The 23,123-nt window shown below is 37.6% G+C and overlaps 1 protein-coding gene across 1 annotated transcript in view; it reads left to right on the top strand.

The window, feature by feature from the left end:
- Positions 1–22,210, top strand: part of SNX7 (sorting nexin 7) — a 30,471-nt gene extending 8,261 nt beyond the window's left edge. Inside the window, exons 4-9 of the mRNA XM_059821787.1 lie at positions 360–524; positions 1,481–1,682; positions 3,610–3,809; positions 7,268–7,354; positions 13,370–13,522; positions 21,819–22,210. Coding sequence (XP_059677770.1) covers positions 360–524; positions 1,481–1,682; positions 3,610–3,809; positions 7,268–7,354; positions 13,370–13,522; positions 21,819–21,899 — 888 coding nt within the window. The 3' untranslated portion in view covers positions 21,900–22,210. The remainder of the gene's footprint in view (positions 1–359; positions 525–1,480; positions 1,683–3,609; positions 3,810–7,267; positions 7,355–13,369; positions 13,523–21,818) is intronic.
- Positions 22,211–23,123: the final 913 nt, after the last annotated feature.

Raw genomic sequence — 23,123 nt, 5'->3', positions numbered from 1 at the left:
ATGGCTCCAGTTTTATCTTTCTTCAGTTTCTGAAATCTCACAAACGTTAAACCAACCTAGTTTCATTAGCTTTATACGTACATGATAATTAAAAATCCCATAAAGGTTTTTCTTATGTTTGTAATTGTGCCGTTTGCAGTAATTTATGTCCTTCTTTCTTAGTTGCATTTGTATTCTTCTGCACTGTGTGCTACAAGAACCATGTTATACCGCTGTTGAATGCAATAACTTTATAACAATTTGGTTTTTGCATGGTGGGTTCTACAAGGTATACCTATGGTTTTTAGTAAGGAGAAGAACTATTATAATACCCTTAATATTATGCAAATTATACAATATATTTTTTCTTTTTTCCTTAGCCATTGCCTGAAAAATTCATAATGAAAGGAATGGTGGAACGATTTAGTGATGAATTCATTGAGACTCGAAGAAAAGCTTTACATAAATTTTTGAACCGTATTGCTGATCATCCAACTTTAACTTTTAATGAAGACTTCAAAATTTTTCTTACTGCACAGGCCTGGGTAAAATGACTTTCTTTTTATTTACAGCTATGTGAAACCACGTCTTGTGTTAGTAGAGTATATCAGGAGTCTCCCTAGTTCAGTATTCAATAGTGTCCTCCCAGGGCTTGTTGCAGAAGTGTCAGAAGATGGCAGGGGATTTATGGAATAGTCATCCCCCGAGATAACCTTTTCTTCCGTGCTTTTGGTGATCAGGCATGTGGCCATAAATATTGCTGTACCTTCCAAAGCAGTTTTTGTTGCTTCATTTTGAGTTTTTGTGGCAAATTAACAATATTTCAACTCTGCCTGCTTTTTGGTATACATATAAGCCTCCAAGATTATATGAAAAGTAGTGTTTTAAATTAATTATTGTTTTGACATGGCATTGTCTTTTTCAGCTGCTTTTTTAAAAAGTTATACTAGTCTCATACAAGAAAAATATAGCCTTTGAATTTTCTGTTGTATTTTTACAAGATGAGTCCAGTTGAAAATTGGAGTTTTATACTCAGAAAAGCCTGCCTCTGAACTTCAGCAAAGGTTATTCTAGCAACATATAAAAAGAGTTATGAAAAAAATAGATGGATTACTTCTTCCAGTAGGAACATTGTTTGCTTTTCTCAATGACTTATTTCTGCAATCATTGCCTCTGCTTTCCTGTTCAAAAGGCTAAATTGCAAACTAGCTAACTCACCCTAAGGAATGAAAGGGTAAAGGTTCTCTGCCATCTTTAATCACTGTTGCAAGAGTGTGATACGCATGCTTGTGTTTGCCCAGAAAGGCTTAGCTCATGAATATACGACAGGTACAGTTCTGACACTGGTCTAATAATTTTGAAATAAGAGTTATACACTAAAAAGACACACAGAGGCTTATGTATGTAGGTTTTTTTTTAAAAAAAAAGCTTTAAAGTTTGCATTATTTTCAGAGAATTTTAAAAAGTACATGGAAATAAACACATCTTGTTCTGTCTATAGGAACTCTCCTCACACAAGAAGCAGGGTCCCGGTTTGCTGAGCAGGATGGGACAGACGGTCAGAGCTGTAGCATCCTCAGTAAGAGGAGGAGTTAAAAATCGTCCTGAAATGTTTACAGAAATGAATGATTACATGGAAACATTTAGTCAGAAAATAAACGTACTAGACAAAATAGCTCATAGAATTTACAAGGAAGAAAGGGGTAAGTAGAAAAGAAGTATCAGTTTTATTGATTTAAGAAATTAATATATTGGAAAAGTAAATTAGTTTCCATTGTGCCAAGCAAAACAGTCTTTCCAGCAAGCAGGGGAAAAGGGAGATTTGTGTTTATACTGCGCTTTTTGTAACGGTCATTGTTTTGGCAGATCTTCAAGTTAGTTCGAATAACTTGTTAATAGGAAGAGTTTTAACATGCCATTGAACTACTTGATAAGGATCTTAGAAGAAAACGTAGCAAGTATGGCTATCTCATTACTTGTGCTTTTTTGAAAGCTGTATGACCTTTTGTTTTGTACTTTCAGTGGAATGTAAATAGTCACAGTTTTCGGTGCTCTCATACTGGCATAATGCTGTCTAGATTCCAGATCTCTCTTTCGGTTTCATTCTGCACTTTTTTCCTGTGTTAACCAAGTAGATTTATTTTTTTTTTTAATACCTTTTCTGTTGGCCATAATTTCCGTTACGGGAAACTGTGCCTGTTAAGAGTTTTCTTAAGAAGGGTGAGTTAATCTCAATTTTTTCCTTAAGTAACAGCAGTTTGAACACCTACTTGGAATGCTAAATTACTCACTTTTTGAGATTGATCCTGATCTCAGACTAGGCCTGTTCAGTAGAATTTCCACTGGTGAGCACCTGAGGGATTTTATTGTCTATATAGTATAATTTGAAGAGCTGCACTGTATTCTTTAATAACTGAGCTCTTGTGTTTTATTGTGCAGTACCAGATCTCAGCATATCCTCAGTAAATTGGAGGGGTCTTATAAAAGGAAAATACACATTGGTGAAAAGAGTACCTTTTGATATCATTCATTTCAGTGAAAACAGCTGGCTGAGGTCCATAGATTCAAGGCATCAGTGCCAAAATACTTCTTGGAAAACCTTATGAATTTTGACATGCTCCCAAATACTGTGGGTTGTATCTTCTTTCTAGACTTTCCAAATAGCACTTGGCAGAACAGTTGTGTGCAGGGCTGCAGTGTCGTGGTTGTGAACTATTGATAGCTGTGATTCAGAGAACATTCCTGCTTGCAGTAGCTTAATATGGGATTCTTAATTTTATCTTCCATGGAGTTCTTTTTTTGTCTAATTAATCTCAAAGTAAACATTACACTCTTCATGGCACACGTCTGCATTGCATCTTTTCTTGGTCATTTCTTCATTATAAATTCAGTTGTGATTAAATTGGGTTTTCAATACATGACCAGTGCGTTCACAGTACCCTCCTGTGAACATCCAGCTTCCAGGTCATATCCAGCCTTGCCCAAGTTCAGTCCTGCCAAATGGCACAATGAATTCTGGACCTTTTCCCTTCTGTTTACAGATTATCACTTGGCCTAGAGACATAAGAGAAGTAATTCATAGGATATCTGTGTATTTAGATGAATAAAAACTACTAAAGGAGAAAACACCTGCAGAACTGGAGTGAACTTCAGTGTGTCTTCTGCAGCTTTTGGGACATACCAAGGCTACTAGTTTTAATAATGGGATTCAGAGCATTAGTGTAGCAGAAGAATTCAGGGCGGTAGAAGCCAGACCAACTGCTGCCTGGGGCTGCTCTGGCTCATGTCCCTCTGTACGAAGACAACATGAAGTAATTCAGATCATTGGGTGAACTGAATACAACCCACCATGTCTAAGAGTGTATGTGTCCTTTTAAAATGACTGATAGGTTTCTAGGAAAACTATCAGGTTGCTGATAGGTTTCTAGGAACTACTTAATTACAATACATTCATTGATTACTTTATTCATAAACAACGAACTGCAGTTTACTTATCTTGGTCATTTGAGCAAATTTAAACATTAGCGTCAGTCTCTTGCTTTGTTCACAGTAAATATGAGGTTGCAATTAATATCACTCAGACATCTATTAATGAACAAAAGACTAATACGTGTATATGTTCCTGTTAAGAGTATTTTAATGAAATGAAGGAATACGGCCCCATCCACACACTCTGGTCAGCATCGGAAGAAGATATAGCGGACTCCCTAAAAGGTGTTGCCAGCTGCATTGACAAGTGTTGCAAGGCTACAGAGAAGCGAATGGCAGGGCTCTCAGAAAACCTGCTGCCAATTTTACATGAATACGTTCTCTACAGTGAAATTCTGATGGTAAGGTTTCCTTAAGGATTGCTTATGGCTGTATATAAAGTTTGGCTTAGTCCAGTGACAAACACCAGAAGAGAGTTTGCAACTGATGAAAATTATTTTGCAGTCCCTCTATTTACTGTTGTTACTAAACGTGCACAGCTTAGGATAGCTGTCCGTTAGTAGGGAATCTGGTTGGTCCTGTTTCCCTTGTTAATCAGGCAAGAGGCACCCCTTCCAGATGAGAAGAGCTTGATAGTTTTGCATGGCAGGCAGCCCTTGGTAGCTGAGCTAAAGAGTGTCTGGTTTTGCCATCTTCAGAGAGCTCTGCATTGTAGCAGGGAGGCAGGAACACAGAAAGGTTTGGGGAACAGCAGCTGAGAAAGACCTTCTCTGACACTGCTGAAATATGAACTCACGGAGTAACAGATTGTGTGGGGGAAAAGGAGTGGAGAGGTTTTTCCGTTCTAAGAGATGTTCCTAAACTATGTTTTCTTTTTCCAGAACAGCAGGGAACTTCCAGTCCCTGTGCAATTATATGAGCACATGTTAGTCTTTGCCATAAGCTGATGCTCTCAGTTCCCTTTATGTACGTATTTTTCTTACACTTGGAGAGAATGTAAAAAATCAGACTTCAGAACTGATAAACTCAGTGCTGACGGATGATCAACAGAATTAAGTAACTGAATTCAGTATGTCAAAATTCCAACTCTGCTGCCTCCGGAAAGCAGAAAAGGTATACACACCCCTCTTTGTCTAGGTTTTGAGCAATGCAAGCTGCAGTATCTGTTCTTGCCTCTCTGCTGGGAACCCAGCTCCTGCTGCAGTGGTTTCTGAGCAGGAGCTGAGAGTGTGTTACAGGCCATGGGCAGAGCAAGACCCAAGTTAACTCAGCCTTTGCTGGCACTGTGCAGTGCGCTGCTAGTTTCTCAGTGAGGCTTAGCTACTGAGAGGTTAAGAATTCCTACTGCAATGACTGCTGTCTAAAACCAGCTTCACTGAAAAAGGGGCCATACCAAATGTCCTGTATCTCACAGGCATCATTATTTACATGTACATGCAGATAGATGGAGGCACTGTGTAGCTTAAAGGTCTGAAGAGATTACCGTGCTAGCAATTGCAGGTCTTCTTCCTCTCCCCCACTTCCAGACTTATTTTTCAGAATTTCTAAGTCTGTTACCGATGAGCCACCCCAGCCTTCATGCTATTGAAGAGATGCTGTCTGCCAATTGCCTTCTAGTCCAAAGCCTGGCTCACCCTTTCTCAGGTGTTCTCTTTTGTCCAGAGCACAGAGAGATTTCTGTGGACAAACCCCAGAGTGACTACGTGGCTATTCTTGCACATGTTACAAGCAGCTGTTGCCCATTGCTTTTTTTTTCTGCTTGCAGTGTTCTTGGTGCAACACTTGCAATGCAGCATTAGGCTGCCTTGAGGTCCTCGCTGGAGGAAAATCTTCCTCCAATAGCTCATTCCTGTTCTACAACTGTTCTTTTCCTTTCATTTGCCATGGATTTTTATTTTTCCTATAGTTTACTTCCCTCTTGCAGTTTGGAGAGGGAACTACTAGTCATGATAAAAATATAATAGGGGAAGTCACACACTCGTAAAACCTGCTTTCAGAGGTGTGTTCAACCCCTCATCACAGGGACCTTTGTGCAGCACTGCCAAGATCATGTGCAAATGTGCAGAAGAAGGTGTGGTCAATACAATACTATCCTTGTATTTTCCAGTCTTGGGAGTTCAGCCTTAAACTGGGGAAAGAGATGAATTCATAGCTAAAATATTTACATCTGGACTGGCTCCTTCCTAACTGACTCACAGAACAAATCTGGGGAGTGCAGAGTACTGCTGTGCCTCAGGGTACAAATTGCAGCAATAAATTGGTTATGGGTCCACATACAATTATTTGAGGGTTTTGTGGCAGGGTACCATTAAATATTACACCATAATTTTGTAAAAGTATAATAATATGTTTTAAAAACACATTCCCTCTGTTTGCCATTAGAAGTCAGCACTTGTCTATAGTTGTAGCACATTAATATTAAAATCATTGGTTTTATCTTGTAATTTAAGAAGTATTTGTGATAAATTTGACAAATAGTCATTAAAACAGTTTTAAAGAGGCAAAAGAAATAGTAAAAAAGAGAAAGCATTTGTAATATGAAGGAAAACTGTTCCAGACATATTTATTTTGCTTCTATGTTTACAGCTAAATGTTTTCTATATTTATCTAACCAAAAGATATTCTGAGCTATTGAAACGTAGATTTATGAGCATTAGTATGTATTGCTAATCTATTACTCAGAATTGTCCAAAGTCAGGTTTACCAAATTTTTCTAGTGAGTACCTGTTCAAAAAGAAACGTTGAAAAGTTATTTGAAAATTAACCTCCTGAATTATTCTGTTGTGTTTGTTAAAGTGACAAGATTTCAAAGAGAACTCAGTCAAATAAGACAGCTAGAGTAGGTAGAGCTTCTTGTGCGCTGTGCTGTTTCAACATGCCCTATGCTAGAGGTGAATAGTGAAAATCTCTTTAGTATTTGCAGAAGCAGTAAAACCAGTTGTGGCAAGGTAATGTAAAAGAAGGGTTTGAGATTTGTAATTATATATGTCCTGCTTCTGATTTTTTTTAAAAAGGACTAAAGCCTTGCAATGTTTCTGCGAGATAAGCATACCTGAGTGTACTTTTACAGATGAGGAAACTAAGGCAAAGAGAAATTTGTAAGGCTACCTCAAGGTCACAGAGCAAATGAGCATCAGAAATGGAAATTTAATCTGTAATACTGTTCCTGTTTTGTAGTTTAACAAGTAACGTTCCTTCCCCTTTCTAATTATTTTTTGACATTATGCTAAAAATCCGATACCCGATAAGAGAGTTTTAAAGGAGGAAATAGTTATATATGCTGAAAATAAGCACATGTATCAATGTTAGAACGTAGATCATTTTGGTGATAATTTTCTGATTTTACTGAACTACGTTTGACACTTACAAAATAATATTGAAGGTTAACGTCACAATTTCAGTAATGACTGGTATACCATTTTTAGTCATTTATTCTACTTTATATTGTAACTTTTACTCAAAGAAGATACTTTTATTCATGAGATTTGTCAAACTCATCTTGCTGTTTTAAAATATGAATATATAGTAAGTTGAGCTGATACTAAGTAAACTGCTATTGCAGTTTTTCTTATACAACTAGCGATGACAGTGTGTATGGCAGATTCTTGCGGCACTGATTTTGGATTTACTAAGATTCTTGAAAAACATAAGATAAAATACAGGTATTGAAAAATAAGTCTTCACTACATGATTTTAAGATTTTTTTGAGGAAAGTACATGTATCATGTCAAAATTATTAAATGGCATCTTTCTGTGATCTTGCTTAATTTATTAAATTGCCAAGTTGTTTGATGGTTTTCTGAATAGATGGCTAAAATTTGGTGCTGTTTACTTCTTTTTTTCTCTCTTCTATATTAAGGGTGTTCTGAAAAGGAGAGACCAAATTCAAGGCGAGCTCGACTCCAAAGTTGATGCTTTAGCCAGTAAAAAGACAGAAAAGGATCTGGTGAGTATTTACAGAAAGCTGAAATCATCCAGGCCTTATTCTAACTGCAAAAGATGATCCCCTGAAGAAAACGTGTCCTCTGAAGCCATGCTTTGTAACTGGACGGTGTCTCTATAATTCTCATACTTACTCTGAAAAGGTTTGGTCTTTGTAGCTATGCATGCCAGGCAAAAGCAGTCATGAGAAAGATGCAAAACTTCAGTGGATAGGCTGCTGGAGCAAAGGACTGGTAATAGTGGGCGACCACTGTGTTTTGTCAACACAGACTGTACTGCAGCTTATTTTTAGCATTTCTGTTTACTTCCACACTGGGAGTTAAAAGAAAGTAAGACTTGCTGCAGTGCTCTTGTAGCTGCTGCTCCACTGATGTAGGAGAGGGAGAAGAAGTGGTTAGGATGAGCAAAGCTGTTCATTAAACTTACTCCAAATAAAGTTATGGATTCTGTTCTTTCAGGTTTCTGTTGAAATCTTATCTGGTTGGGCCCAGGGATATTTTTTTACTTCCAGTATGACACCTTCATTCATTCTATTGAAGTCAGACTGTTACTGGTTGCCCATGGGGGTAGGCATCCCCAAAGCCATCAGCGAGGCTCAGAGGGCCAATTAAATGGAAATTCTGGGATGGGCATTGGCATTTTTTTAATTTGTGATTGTTTAACTCTCCAGCCTAAATAATGTCCTTTTAGCACAATGTTAACACAAAGTGTTACGCACTGTAAATAATACATAAAAATGACTAAATAATAGTCACTGTAACTTTTTCATACATCAAAGGAGAAAGTCCTTGACATTTCAGATATTTTTTGTTAGCATTGTTGTAATTAGCTTTTATGTAAAGATGAGCTGTTTAGATAGTTTTTGGCACTTGAAATGCATATTTTTATTTGGTTTCTTGTCACTGAGCTGAATAAATAAGAATAGATTACCACTGTCTGATATCTACAATGGCTGTGGTATATTTTGTAACAATTTGCCTCTGTGTACTGCAGTGGGACAGTAAGTAAATACCTCTGGTTTTGTTTTTTTCCTGAAGTAGAAATTCTGTCTACTTGTATCTTATATTGTCCTCTCATTTCACTGCCTTTGTGTTCTGTAATCTGTTTTTGTTTCTCCACTTCCTCCACTTCCTCTGCCGCTTCTCCTGTCCTTTGTCCTTAGTTTACACATAAAGTTTGAAGCTCTTACAAAATGCACAGAGGATGGTAAGGTGGAGAAGCCCCCTCGGCTGGGAGTTGGGGTAGCAATGGCAGGTCCTAGTCCTCTGCTGGCTGCAGGCCACCCTATTCCCATGCTGCCTTGTGAGGGCACTGTCAGACCCACTGCAGGCTCCTCCTGTAGCCTACCCATGGCCCCAGCACCCCATGCCATGGGTGCCCCGTGTGCTGGCAGCACGCATTAGTTGCATTGCATGTAAAAGCACAGTATATATTAAGAATGATCCTTATGGGTCCCTTCCAACTCGAGATGTGCTGTGATTTTGTGATTCTAAGAATTCTTTCTGGCAGAAAGGAGTGTTAAACATCATTGTGTAAGCTATTTGTATGCAGCTAGTTATATCAACTTTTCAACGTTGCGTCCCTTTTAATCAGTACTTCCCATTTGTATGGTTTTTTGGCAACCTGCTAAAAACAGATGCATTTGCACAGAGCAATTCAGTGATGAATCACAGTTTCACACAGCTTGTTTAGCAGCTAGTCTTGTTGCTGTCCACTGTAGGGAAGGAAACATGGCCTGACAGGACGTGGTCTTTTCAGAATGTATTTCTGTTATAATCCGATGGAGTCCTCAGACAAGGTGCATGCACTCTCTTTTCCTGAACTGTTACAGAAAAAAAGGAGTATTTTTCCCTTTAGCACAGTATTGATCATACCATGTTGATTTGCTATTGACAGTGGTTTACTCCATAATGAGATGTTTGTACTTGCTTCCAGTAAAATTTTGAGATCAGTTTTCATAACCTGGTCTTTTTTCACTGTTTCTGTGTTTCCAAAACTGTGTTTACAGTTTTGGTAAAAGCCTTTGGACATTGTGATTACTCAGGTGTTCAGATCTTTGCTTTATCTTTCCAACCCCTCTATTTCTTACTTATTTCAAAAAACCCTGTTTCTGAAAGCCTGATTCTCCTGCCAGTCTCACGACAGCAGTAAAACAGATGTCTGTTAGTCTAATCTGATCATAAAATCCTGTGTTCTCTAATTGAGTGGCAGCTGTATTTGGAAGACTTTTTCTTAATTAAAAGTCGAAGGCTTTTTCTATTAATGATAGTTTGGCCACAGAGAATGGTGTACTCCTATTTTTAACTATTCAAGTAACTTTTAACTGTTTGCTTAATCAGTTCTTTACTATGTTTTCATTTCTATTATGTGTTGAAATAATTTGCTGACATTTCTATCCAGACTGATTTCAGAATAAAAGGTGGTCATAACACAGAATGTTACTAGAATTGGTGTCAACCACTGAGTTTGGCTGTATTTGCATATTTCTATTCCTAAGCGGAACTCATGTAGCTTCTAATGATCTCAGAGATGTCAGATTGAACTTGTCAGTGCAATCTAGTAGCCAGAAATTCTGCTGACAATGAGTGGCATGAACTCTAATCTCATTTGAAGTACATTTCCACCATAGATAAGGAATCTCAGACTGTCATTAGAGCTGATAAAAGGCTGTGAGATCTTTAGCATTGGTCACGGCAAACATTAAATGATTTAACAAACAGGAGGTTATACAGCAAGAGAATAAAAAACATCCCCAAGGTCAGTGCAGCTGAAATAGGCTGGAATAGCAAATTAAACCTTACGAGATGTCAGGCTCATTGGCTGGGAGAAAGCATTTTCTTGAGCTGTGCTTCTGCCACTGGGCTTTTAGAAAGCTGCCTGTGGTGCTGCTAAAAAGCCAAAACCTTGTCTCCCACTCCAAAATTTAGTCCACGAAGAAGGCAGTTGTTCAGGGTATGGAAGGTTTGAAGACTGTGATTTCGGATGCAGGCTGTGACAGAGATATGTGGGAGGACTTTGGTGTCCTCCTGCTTATCTAGACCTTTCTTACCTCCAGAGCTCTGGCTGTAAAGATGTTGGAGTTTGTGGCTCCATCACTCCCATGCTCCCATTCTGAAGGCAATCCCTCTGTGGTTTTGGTACTGCCAAAACCAGTTTTGGTACTGCCACTAGTGCTGATAGTAATTCAGACAAAAGGTTGGTATAATGTGCTCTGACAGAACCAGATAAGCATTAAATGTTAACTTAAGGATTCTAGTGTTCAGGCTTGAAATTAAGTAGTAAAGAGATGAAATGCTGAATCTATCACATTCTGAATATATCTTATGTTTTAACTCCAGGCTAAAAAGGGTTAGTATTACCAAGCTATAGGATTAATTCATGTAGCAGATAGAAATTCATGCTATTTTGCATAGTGAGATAGTGTAAAATTCTGTGTCACTTACCGGGTAATTAGGCAATTGGGCAAAGTCTCTTTGGCTACAGGTCGCACTGTTCATGTCTGGTAGCGCACTGACCTAGCAGTGTCTGGCTCCCACCTTGCCGTCCCATGGTCCGATGTCTGATTAGCACTGTGCTGTCCTTCTCTGGGGATCATGGATGTGAGATTTAATTTATCACACTAGCTGCCTCAGTGAGATCAATGTAAGAAAATGGATTCAGAATCATATTTAATTTGCAGGGTAAATAGTAACAGTTTACAGCTTGTAAATGAGGAGCGCACTAGGTAGATATTTTTGTCGAGACCAAGCCATTCGTCGTTGATTTCTGCTGTCATGGCAGCTGAAGACGGTGGCATTTATGTTTCTTTTCAGTTGTGAAAAAGTAGATCTTAAACCTTTCTGCTTGAGATGAAGAAGTGTAGCGTAACGCTGTCTTTAGACCGTAAGTCCAACCCTTGCCTTGATACAACACACAGTTTCTTTTGGGCTTTAGAGGGTGATGTTTAAACCTCATATCCAGGCAGGGATGTATAACAGAGTCTGCCTGTCCACATCATGTTGTGACTACACCGTGGAAGAAATTTGTAGTTCCTAGAAAAGGCAAGACAAAAACTGTAAAATAAATGTCTTAAAGATATGAAGAACGAGATAAGGGGAAACTGCTGCAGCCAGGACTTCTAAGTTGCAGAAGTTCTTTACGTATGTAGCCTAGCTCATTCCCATATAGGGACTTTTCTCTTGCAAAAGCAGAAAATGGATTCAACTGCCTTTCCTACTCTAAATCATCTAAAAATATTCACTGTTTTCAGTATTCTGTGTGCACTCATTTTTGGTATTTGAAGGAAAGGCAATTAACTTGGGACATGCCCAAGATACAGAATCCAGCTGCCTGTAATTCCTTTAAAGGTAATTTCCCCACATTTAAATTTTGGATTAACTTTTGCATATTGAAGCCAGTGTTCCTAGTTGAAATTACCCTTGTCCATAGTTTGATTACTGGTGTGGCTAGATAATTGAATGTGGACTTGTCAGTAAAGTAGAAATAATATTTTGCATTTTGTTCTTGATTAATAACCAGTATTTCATTAGTCTAGAAGTGTGGCAAGGAAAATCAGTGTAGGAATCAAGTCTAACTAAAAATGTTTATTCATCTGTGTATTGTGGAATGTGGAGAAAATCCATTCAGATGAAATTTTCAGTTTTACTAGCTAAGGAGTTTTTTGCTGCTGAAGAATTCTAGTATGTCAAACTGAATTGGGATCCGTGGTTTGTGAATTAAGCATGGGCTCAGTTTCTGTGATCATTTCAGGCAGTGCTGCTTAGTTCATTTCTGATGGTGGCAGCACTGTTGGCTGTTGCACTGAAACACTGTCCTCGCTGCGTAATTCAAGCTGGAAAGCCAAGACTTTCCACATCCTGCTCTGAATTTTGACATTTCTGCATTCTGCCAATAGCCTAAGCATTCCTTGGAAATCCTGGAAGTTAATCCTGGAATCCTGAAGTTCATATCAATGAAAGTACCAGCTCTGCAGACAGCACGAGGAGCTACCCAACTTTACAGGGGTAAAAACAATTTGCCAGACAGCAGAATACAAAGAAGAAGAGGAAGGTGTATGGGAACTGAGTTGCAATGGAAACAATACAAGGAGATTAACTTTTCCTGCTTGATGTTCCTTATTGATGGTGTTTCTGCCTGACCTGCCTCCTGCTTCAGACAGTCGCTGTGCAGTCCCAGCAGATGAATTTGCACTGTAGCTGCAGAAGATGTACCTCTGTTTGTGACTGGGTGCCAGCCAGAAATTACACAGCTGATTAGTAAATGACAATATGTAACAAAATTATTGAGAGGACTAGAAGACTCATTAAAAAGAGGGCATCTGTCCACTTGTTCCCATTAGCTGAAAATTCACTTTGTACATCTAGAGTAATTAGAAGAAAATAATGTTTGTAGAGTAGCCCTCAAGGTTTTTGATCCTAGATCGCTGCAAAAGAGTTTCTTCTCTGCAGAAGTCCTTTGGTTTAGTTTCTTTCTCTGCTTCTGTATTTCTCTCTCCCTCACATGGTCACACAGAGGTTAGTTCCACAAGAAAAGATTGCAAGGTGACAGGCAAGAAATCAGAAAGTTTGTGCTTTTGATTTCTGCTGTCTTCTCCCCATTCTGGTTTCTCCTGAGGTTATCAAAGGTTCTGTCAGGGTTTTCTCAGTTTTTCTGGCCAAATCTAATTTGTACAGTTGATTCTGCTTCAGTAAAGCCCTCTATATTTTCCTTTTTAGATGCATTACTGTCAAAGTGCTAGTGAAGAGGTGCCAGAGTCTGTAACTTCTCAGTCAATAAAAATATCTTCAGCAACACTTTAATTCTGGCCTAGAATTTCTGTTATAAATATTTCAGAAATTGTACCGAGTTATTAATTAAGACTAAAATTTTAATTTATCCCTGGGGAATGATTTTCTGTGCTAGGTTAAATACCAGTCTTGGTTCTGCAGTTCTGTTTGTCTGCACTACAATCACTTGATTTCAATCACTTTTGAAATGGTGATTTTACTAATATTTTTTAATGTTTACAATTCACATTTAGTTCTCAGAAGAGATTGGGAAACTTGAAGACAAAGTCGAATGTGCCAATAATGCTCTGAAAGCGGATTGGGACAGGTGGAAGCAAAACATGCAGTGTGATATGAGATCAACATTCACTAATGTGGCTGAGAATAATCTCCATTATTATGAAGAGGTAAAACACTTGCTCAGAGCGATGTTATTTTTTCATTGATTATTTCAGTGAAGAAGTCCATGGGTTGTCTGTAAAGAGGAATTTTTGCATTTTAGTTCAAACCTGTGTTAACCTCAGAATCAGTTTTTGCAGGAAGAGGGAGGCAGTTATCCTTAATTTGATACGTTTCAAGCAAAACATCTTTTATTTGTGCCCAAGTGGTTGATCCTGAGTTCATCATCGACAGAGGGCACTCTTGTTTTACTAACCACAACAATTTGGAACATATTTTTCGGTTCAATGTCAGCTGCTATATTTCAGTTTGGAAAACTTTTGCTGTAACTGCATGAAGAAGCCCTCTGGAAAGCTCAAACTTGTGTAAATGATTTTGTATGAGGAAAACATTTAAATGTGGTTCCATTTCAGACAGCACATTCAGGAAGTCCTCGTTGTTATTTCTCTAAGGAAATGTCTTTTGTGAAATAATCAGACTTTACTAGGATAAAGAACAACACAATTTTGAGAAGTCAATATGAAAAGCTTATTGCACTTTTTAAAAAATTACAAATGCTGCAGGTGTATATAATTAATAAATTGAGTCTTTTTATAACTGAAACTACTTCAGAAAGAAAGAAAAGTGGTCGAAATTAGGTTTTTATTTTCAACTCAGATGCCACAGCTAGTATTCTTGGTAAGAATTCCCTTTTACAAGAATATACTAAGAAAGAGAACTTGAAAACATATAACAAAATATGTTAAGTGTTCTGTGAAGTTTCTTCCTGGGGAACATGTTGACTGAAGTGCACATTTTGAAAATATTCCAGATATCTTGAATTTTTCTAAAGAATTTCTCCTTATTTTGGGAAAAAAATTGGAATACACTAAGCCATCTATTAATCATAAATTAGTAATTTTCACAGATATATGTTCATATCTGTAACTTCCAGTCCTGTATTCTGAGCTTTTATGGATTGCCCATTAGACAATGACAGTGTCCTGATTTTACAGATCATTTTGTTAAAATATAATTGAAAAGACAGAGCTCTTGATCATCAAGTCTAATTAATTAACATACAGTCTGTGAGATGCACGGACATTGACAATCTGTTGTTACATATTAAGATCAAAATATTTTCTGAAATCAGGCAGCAAGCTTTTGGCAGCCTTTCACATTTTCTTCAGTTATTGATGATCTCTGACTTCTATATCAGCAATACGTATGTTAAAATGATGCTAAATATATTGAAATATTTTGTTAATGAATGATTAGATAAATTAAAACACAAAAATAGTTCTTTGGTTCTCTTTCTTGTCTAGAAATGCTTTTTGCTGAATTAGAGTTTTAATTCAGAACACCAAAGCTTGTACTGTACATGAAATTACTATCATTAAGTCACAAATGGCGGAAAATAGTTCAGCTATCTCTGTAACTGCCAGTGGTTCTTCTTAAATAGCCTCTGAAATACTGGACAAATTGGTTTATACTGAGACATTATTCTCTGTTGGTGCTTTTCTTGAATATTGAAATCTGTATAAAATGTTTTTGCTGTTGTATCTCGGTAGATCTAGATTTTAGAAAAAAATACCTTATCTTACTGCAGCAATTGCAATAATAGAAAACATTGTGGTAACTGTATCACTCCTTGTTTGCAAAGTGAGGGCTTACCAATTTTTTTCTGTTTTATCAGAAAATCTTTATCTTAATCCTGACATTCAGGAGAATTTGATAATATTTAGATTGGGAGTTTTGATCTAAAATATGCATGTTTATTTGAGACCTCTGTGTAATGCTGATGGTTAATTATTGGAGAAGTGATTACTGTCAGAGTCCCTTATATTACAAACTACAGGTGTGTAATGCACTCCTGAAAACAAAAGAAAAAGAAGCCCCAGCATCTGCTTTCACTGTTTGGAAGTGAAACTTCACAAAGGGAATCTCAGAAACCTGAGAATCAGAATATGATTTTTATGCTTTCAGTAGAAAACAAAATCCTACCTTAAAGATAATATTTTGAGTCTCACTCATTAAATTCATGCACAAACACAGTGCCTGTTACAGTGTGTTTCACTTGCTCAGTCATTACTTGCATCATTAATGTTCTCTCACATGTCCAAAGTTAAATTACTCATTCATGCTTTTGATGCACCATTTGATGCTTACTAAGCCTCTTCTTGTTGTAGTATACCTCATCTTATTTCTTGCCTTTTTTTTCCTGAAGTATGTTCTGTGCATGCTCCCAGGCACCATGGATGCCATGGATATGATTCAGTTGCCCAGCTCTTCTGTCCATCTCCTATGAGGAATCATCTCCTGCTTTCTAACTCAGTCACTACCTGCTTCTCCTTTCCACAGCTTTCCCCCCCACCCCCAGTTCAACTCCTGTTCTTGCCTCTCCACAGGCAGTGTTCCGTTCCCTTCTCTACACCAGTGTTTCACTGCGCTCCTCATCATTCTCCAGTCTTGCTGACTTCATTTCCCAGGCGCACAAGCTAACCAGGAGTCATTCCTGTTAGTGGCCATTCTCTGCATTGCTTAAATTTCTGAGAACTACAGAGTAATGAGAGACAGATATTTCATGTTTTCTGGTGGCTTTTGCAGTATGGAATCCAGTCCTTCAAGACAGTATAAAACTAAAGCCAGTGTGATCAAGTACAACATAGCAGTGTGTCAAAGTACGCTAGAATTTCTAAAATGTTATTTCCTCTTTGTCACAGTACGGGGAAAGAGTATGACCTTGTTTTGTATGAGTATGATATGAGAGTCTGATTTGTTTGGATTTTTCTGTAATTGTAGTTGCCTAAGTATTCTGCTGTCAACTTGTCAAGCATCACTTAGCTAGCATAAAAGAGTATGTCTCCCTTAAGCTGAATTAATGCTCACGTTACATGAAGTGCTACTTTAAAGTGTTACCTGTAATTCTATTTCTCTGGATTTACTAATTCAAAACAAGTAGAGGTACTTCTGTAGCCTTCCAGTTTATTGACTATCTACTTTTGATATAATTGAGTAAGAAGTGTTCCTTTGTTTCTACAGCTGTGGAATCACCAATCTCTGTGTCTCTCAATGCTGTGGTAACAAAGACACTAATTAAAGCACAGTGTTTCAAATGTACAGGGTGCTCCTATGCAGACCTGTGAGAATGAAGGCTTTCCTGTGATAATGTACAAGCTATGTTATAATACATTTAAATACAATGTCATTTAGTAGCTAAGAATTACCATAACTGACCACCTGTAGCTGGTCTCAAGAGTTCATGGAGTTCTCTACTTCCTTTACTTTGCTTCGGGAAAAGAGCTGAATACATGCTTAACTCTCTCTGTATTCCACAAAGGCTTAAAGCCAATAACATACTGTATTAGCAATGACTGTGAGTGCATTGCTAAAATAGGGAGGATTTTCTGAAACAATAAAAAAGGGTTTAATTTTTAAAAATTCAGGACTTTACTCCTATTTCTGAAGTAAATAGCATCGATTTGTTTGCCTTACAGAGAAAAGTTCTTGAATGTAGTACATGCTAACACCATACCATTTATTTTATTCCTTTTCCCCATGCCTTAGGTGTGACACTGTTGTCTGAAATAGCACACCTTAGTCCGGAAGAGGTATCTGCCAAACAGTTGAAATCACAAACAGGCCACAGGGTGGAGCTTACAGCTGAGAAATCTGAGTGTCACCAGGAGCATTTTTATTATGTTAGGTATAGATATTCCGGAGAGCCCTAAAGATGCAGCATTACTAAAACCAAAACCAAAGCAAGCTAGAAAGTTGGTGGTGGTGGTGGTGGCGGTATTATTATTTAGCTAGTGTGTCTGAAGTGTTCCTGGTACAAATTAGCAAAACAAAACCAGGCAATGTTGAACTCTGGCTTCAAAGAGCAATTAAACATTTACTAAATTTTTCCTTTTGTTCTTCTTGTGTGTTTACTATAGTCTCTAGGATATTTACAACATCAAAGAAAAAGACACAATTTAATTTTTCTCAGCAAAGAACTTTGTTAACTATTCTACTCAGAAAAAACACCGGACTAAGCAGCTAGATTTGGCATCCTGATCCAAAGACTAGTTAGACATTATAAATCCAGCAAACATACCAAAGTTTGGTTTTCCACTGCTCATAAGGCACTCTAGTAAATGCAGGAAGATTGGGGTTTTTTTCATAATGGAGGATAATATTTAATTAGTTTTGGCATTGAAAGAACATGTTGTTTCTTGTGCATGGATGAGCCTTTGTTTTAAAGCGTAGCCTCTAATTTTATTTTTCTCATGTCAAACTAATCCTGTTAAACCTTTGCAGCTTAATCAGATAAAAAGCTAAAGTTATCTTTGATATAGTGAGATTCTTGTTGGTATTGACACAGCTTACTCTTTTCCAAAAATATAAACAATTTCCTGATTTTCTTGATTATTTCAAGCACAATTTAGCTTATTTCTGTGACCTACATTGTTGTACAGGCATAAATTGATCCAAAAGATTCAGTAGGGCAAAACAATACTCCTTCCCCATTACCACAACTTCCCTCTAACTCCAAAGCCCTTATGTACCTCTCTATCTAGTATAAGCTGTAGAAAAACAGATGAGATTTGTTGTTTGCCTCTGTAGTGATGCATTTAACTAGTCATTTGGTTGCATAGCAAAAAGTTAGATGCTCATGCATGTTGATCACATCCTACCTTAGCAATGCCTGGGAATTTAGCTAACAAACTTCATGCGTTTTTCAAAAGCTCCCACATGGCTGAGCCAGTTTGTCTCTGTGCATGTCGCTCCAAAGCCAGGACCCATCTTTGAACCCTCATTCACTTCAACCATAAACATTTCTTTTAAATACTTTTAGGAAGACATTTTTTAGAGTGGGGATCACTATTTCTATGCACTCTAGTTTTTTTTTTCCTTGCACCCAGAAACTATAGAAGTATTTTTTGTCTCTCTCTCAGACACACACAAGACTTCATTTTCAGATTCTGCTCTAGAAAATGCCATCATAAATGATATCTGTAACGTATCAACCATGGAAAACAGGGAACTGGAACAGAAACACACATGGCATGTGACACACTGCTTCTGTTATCATCCCTACTACACATTCTATTTTTCTATCTACTTTTTAGTTAGATATGCAATTGTACTATATGAAAACCTTTTTGCTGCTTTTTCTAAAAACGATGTTGCAGAATAGGTGTGTGACCTGCAGTACTAATCAGAGTATTTTAGGTAAAGTAGCCTTATTTAAGCTCTTGCTATTTCATTTTGTGTATTTAGGCTTTTTTATGTCTTCCGCTGGGCTTTTACAAATAATTGGATTATGAATTTCAATCCTATGCATGCACATTTAATTTCCTGGGTTTGGTTTTCCTTTTTTTTCCCTTTCTGTCTCCTTTGTGAAAGCTGGCTGATCCTCTATTTAGATCTCCATTTTCAACCTCCCAGGAGAATGAAGTAAAATCATTCTGTAATAATGTTGAAGTATACATCACTAACGAAATGTCGTTTATGTAGTTCATGCTTCATAATATAAAAAGCTTGAGCCTAAGGCATAGAGACCTAGTTTTGTTTCGGTAAGGTTAATTATAAAACTTGTCAGCTGCAGCAGCACTGTGATGTCTGACAGTGAAATGAGCCACCATTGCTCTTACATTTTGGAAAATGTGTTTGGGCTATATAAATGAGGATAAATTAAAAACTGAATAACTTATGTAACTGAAAAAATGCTTGGCATCTTTGTCAGGAAAGACTTCAGTAGATTGTACCTATCTGGTTAAGCAACATATTGTGATTGCATTTTAACACGTGCAGTTTGGGTCAGCATTGCAACGATTAACAGAAAGCCATTTTTACATTCCAGCCAGTGCTGATATATGTATTTCAACTCACATTACTGAAATTACAGAATGACAGAACATGGAGTTACATGGTATAAATTAAACTGTGGTTCAGAAAAAAAGTCAGTTATTGCCAACAAAAGACTTTTCAAGAAACAGTGATCATTTCTTGTCCCACACCTAGAAAAAGCCTAGGAAAACAGATGTGCCTTGCAGCTCTCTAGGACGGTAATCCAGGCTGGGCTCTAGCAAACAAGTCTGCGTCTGAGCGCCACACTGAAGACCCATTGCTGCTAGCAGCTGCCTCAATGACACTTTAAAACCAAGATGCCACCTTCCAGCTCAGGCATCTCAGACTCAGCTGCCAGTGTCACATGAATTAGGGGAGAATCTAATGATCAGACCTTAAAGGCTTTATACAAAAGGCCAAAAAGACCTTCTAAGTCAGAAGTCAGTTTGCAACACTTGCAGATCACTCTTCATGCTAGCACTATTTTCACTGTTTCTCCCTGATTTTATATTTACCATTTCAAAACAACATTTCTCCAAAAAGTCAATGAAGAAAGCAGATTTCCACGTGAATCTTACCCTGTTACTCCTCTCTTTTCACAGCAACTGCTGTGAACAGTAGCATCATGTTGTGCGCAAAAGCAGCAGAAGTTAGTTGGAGATTTTGTCAGCAAGATCAGAAAAGAAAGATTGGGGGAGTAGATTCATGGTCTCCGTAGTCTAGGGGACAGTATATGAATAACAGGAACAGTCTCTAACATGCCTGATAACGACTCAAAACCTATGCAGATATAAGCTCCCACGTACTTTTTTCTTTGTGATCTCGTAGGTCAGTCTGTTGTTTTAACCTCCCATATTATCTTGCAGACCCACGGCGTCTACTTTTTTATGTCTTCAGAAATATAATCGCTGCTGACTTTTGTTTGCTTTTGCTTTTTCTTGTTACTTTTGTCACCCCTAGTTTTATGGGTATCCCTGGTCCTGCATTCTTATGTTATCATGGATTCCCCCAACTCCAGTCATCCTATGTGTCTTCTTCATTTTACTCTTTGAGCTTATACTTTCACATTATTCATGACTATCAGATCCTCCCACTCGTCTTCTTGCACATAGATATACAGTAATAGCAGGACTTAGGCTCTTTAATGTAATACGATTAAATCTACATATTTAATGGCGGAGTTCTGAAGTCATTCACTAGAAATGTCTAATAAGACAGAGTTAGGTGTCTGTAAGTTCAAGCAGCATGAATGCTAGCCTATTTTCCATGTCTCCTAAGCAATGACAGATGGATGCCAGATACTTCATTGTAGCTGGGCACAGCAAATTAGTGTGGCTTGAATAGTTTATGGCAAAAGTTTTCACTTGGGAAATGCTGCTGTTTTCAGGGTACTGATTTAATTCGAAGTTCAGATAAATGGGGTATGCTGTCCAGGTTTTAATATAAAAGAAGATATTTCCTGATAAATTTCAGAAGACTTATTTATTGTGCATATTTCAGATTCTTCATGAAAAAACTGTGTATAGTAAGTAGTAAATAAGCTGCATTGTCAAGATCAATAGGTGTGAGTGTGTAAGTCAAAATTTCATTAGAACATTTCCATTTCAAGGGGTTTTTTTCAATAGCATCAAAACAATAAAATAATTGCATAAATTAGCCTGCCCTGTTCTAATGACAGACTTGAAATAGTAGAAACCTGGTACTTTGGGTAACAAGCATCAGCACACCACGGGTTACCTAGTAATAGCCTTGCCATGACTCCCAACACTAATCTATGATTTATAATGGTTTGCCAAGCTGTCAATACTCATTTAAGCCAAATTAAACCAAAGTTATTGGGGGATTTTTTTTTTTTATTATTCATTTTACTGCCTACAGTCTTGATGCTTCAAATAAAAAAATGAGTTTGTACAATTATAAATACATTTTTCCATGAGGAGAGAAATGCCACTTGTTGTAAGGATGACAATTTCCCCACCCCCCGACCTCCCGCCTCTCTCATCGCATTTCCTTCCCATTACTCGGGGGAAAATGAATTCTCTGTGTGTTTAGAAAAAAAACTATTTTAATTTAACTTGGAAAGAAAATTGGGTATACCATAGGAAGCCACAGAGATGACAAGGGAACTGTGCCTGACAGTGTGCTTCTATTTGGAAGAGATCTTTGCCTGTAACTAAAGGGAGAGATTAAAGAAGAGCATAATTAATGTTAACATCTTCCATGCTAACACATACAATTATGATGCTCACACTGTGCGCTTGTCATTATGTAAAAGTGACCTTTACAGCTCAATCAGCATGTTGGCTAACATTTTGCATATCACTGAGCTGCCTAGGAAACCATATTTTGCTCTTACCATAGTCCCACAAAAGCAGCTTGTGACAATGCGTATGTATTCTGCTATTTTTTTTTCTTCTTTTTCTCCTTGGCTACCAGTTTTACAGAAATCTATCTGCTATATTCATATGTATCTATGTTTTTTTTTTAAAGTGCCTTGCTACATGGGAGTCCTTCCTAGCATCTCAAACAGTGGATCTTCATGTGGAAGAAGATTCTGAAGATAGACCTTGAGTAGTATCTCTGTTTGATCTCTGCCTTTTCTGTGCAGTTTCTCCCAACCAAAGAAGTGCTTTATACAAGATCAGATACATTATTAAATTTAACTGCTAAAAATCAGTGAAATGCAGGAAACCAGCTTATTGAAAACTCAGGTATTCTAGTCCTGAAATACATTTTGGAACATGCTATATATTGCTTTATATTGCTTAGCTGTGATTTTACATATTTTTATGCAAGTGTTTGCATACAATTGTTTTCATAAGTATTGCATAATTTGGATATAGAGTATTTTAAATATGTAAAAATAGCTCCATTTTAATAAAAAGTTTAATAAGGAAAGCTTGTCTTCATTTTGTGTCCTAGTCTTTAAGAAGTATTTTGGTATTTTAGCGTGCTTGTTAGATTCTCTTTGTTGAGTAATTTCCTGTACTTGTAAAATTACCTAGCATAGTCTTCACGGAGCTCTTCAGAATTATTTTAATAGATTGTGCTAGTCACTCGATGGCAACGTGGTACGGAAAGATGTTGAACATATTCTGTGAGATTAATGCTGCTTTAAAGCACTGTTAATTCAGTTTTCAGTTTGCAGTACTTGCATATCTATTAAACATCTTCAATTTGACATTTTTTAAAGGATAAAGAAAAAACTGACAGTTAATGAAACAGACTGTTTCTACAATGATACAATGTTAGTTGCAGCACTGATCCTGCCAGAGCAAGAGCTTCTGTTTGGAGTTTGCAGGATCGAACCTTTTACTTCCATGGTTGACCCTCCTGTAATCCTTAACGAACTTCCTCTTTGGATAGCCAGTGTGGAAGAGAAAGGGATAAGAAAGGAAAAGAGAGTTTTGTATTAAAATCGTAAGCTGATTCACTCATGCAATATGCATTAAAGTGTTCCAGTCATTGAATTATTCCACCCCAAAGGTCTGTCAAGTCTGCACTTGTACTTCCTGCAGTTGTTCTCCCTGGTAGTTAATGTCTGAGCAAGCCTAAGTCGGAATATGGAAAAAATAAGGTGCAGGAATTGGAGACAGCCTAACTGCAGCTCTGGCCTTGCAGAACAGCAGGGCTTCAGCTGTCACCTTCACCTTTTGTGGTGGTAATTTCTGAGCTTGCTCTTGTCAGTCACCTAATGGCTATGGGGGGGGGGGGGAGGGGGGAGCTGGTTGGAGGGCACAGTTCCTGAGCACATGGCTGCACTTGGGTGGCTGTGGACCTGTCCAACCTAGACGA

This window comes from Gavia stellata, chromosome 10 (genome assembly GCF_030936135.1).
Source record: "Gavia stellata isolate bGavSte3 chromosome 10, bGavSte3.hap2, whole genome shotgun sequence".
NCBI lineage: Eukaryota > Metazoa > Chordata > Aves > Gaviiformes > Gaviidae > Gavia > Gavia stellata.
The sequence above is the reverse complement of the archived record's forward strand: the minus strand, read 5'-3'. Positions and strand labels throughout refer to the sequence as shown.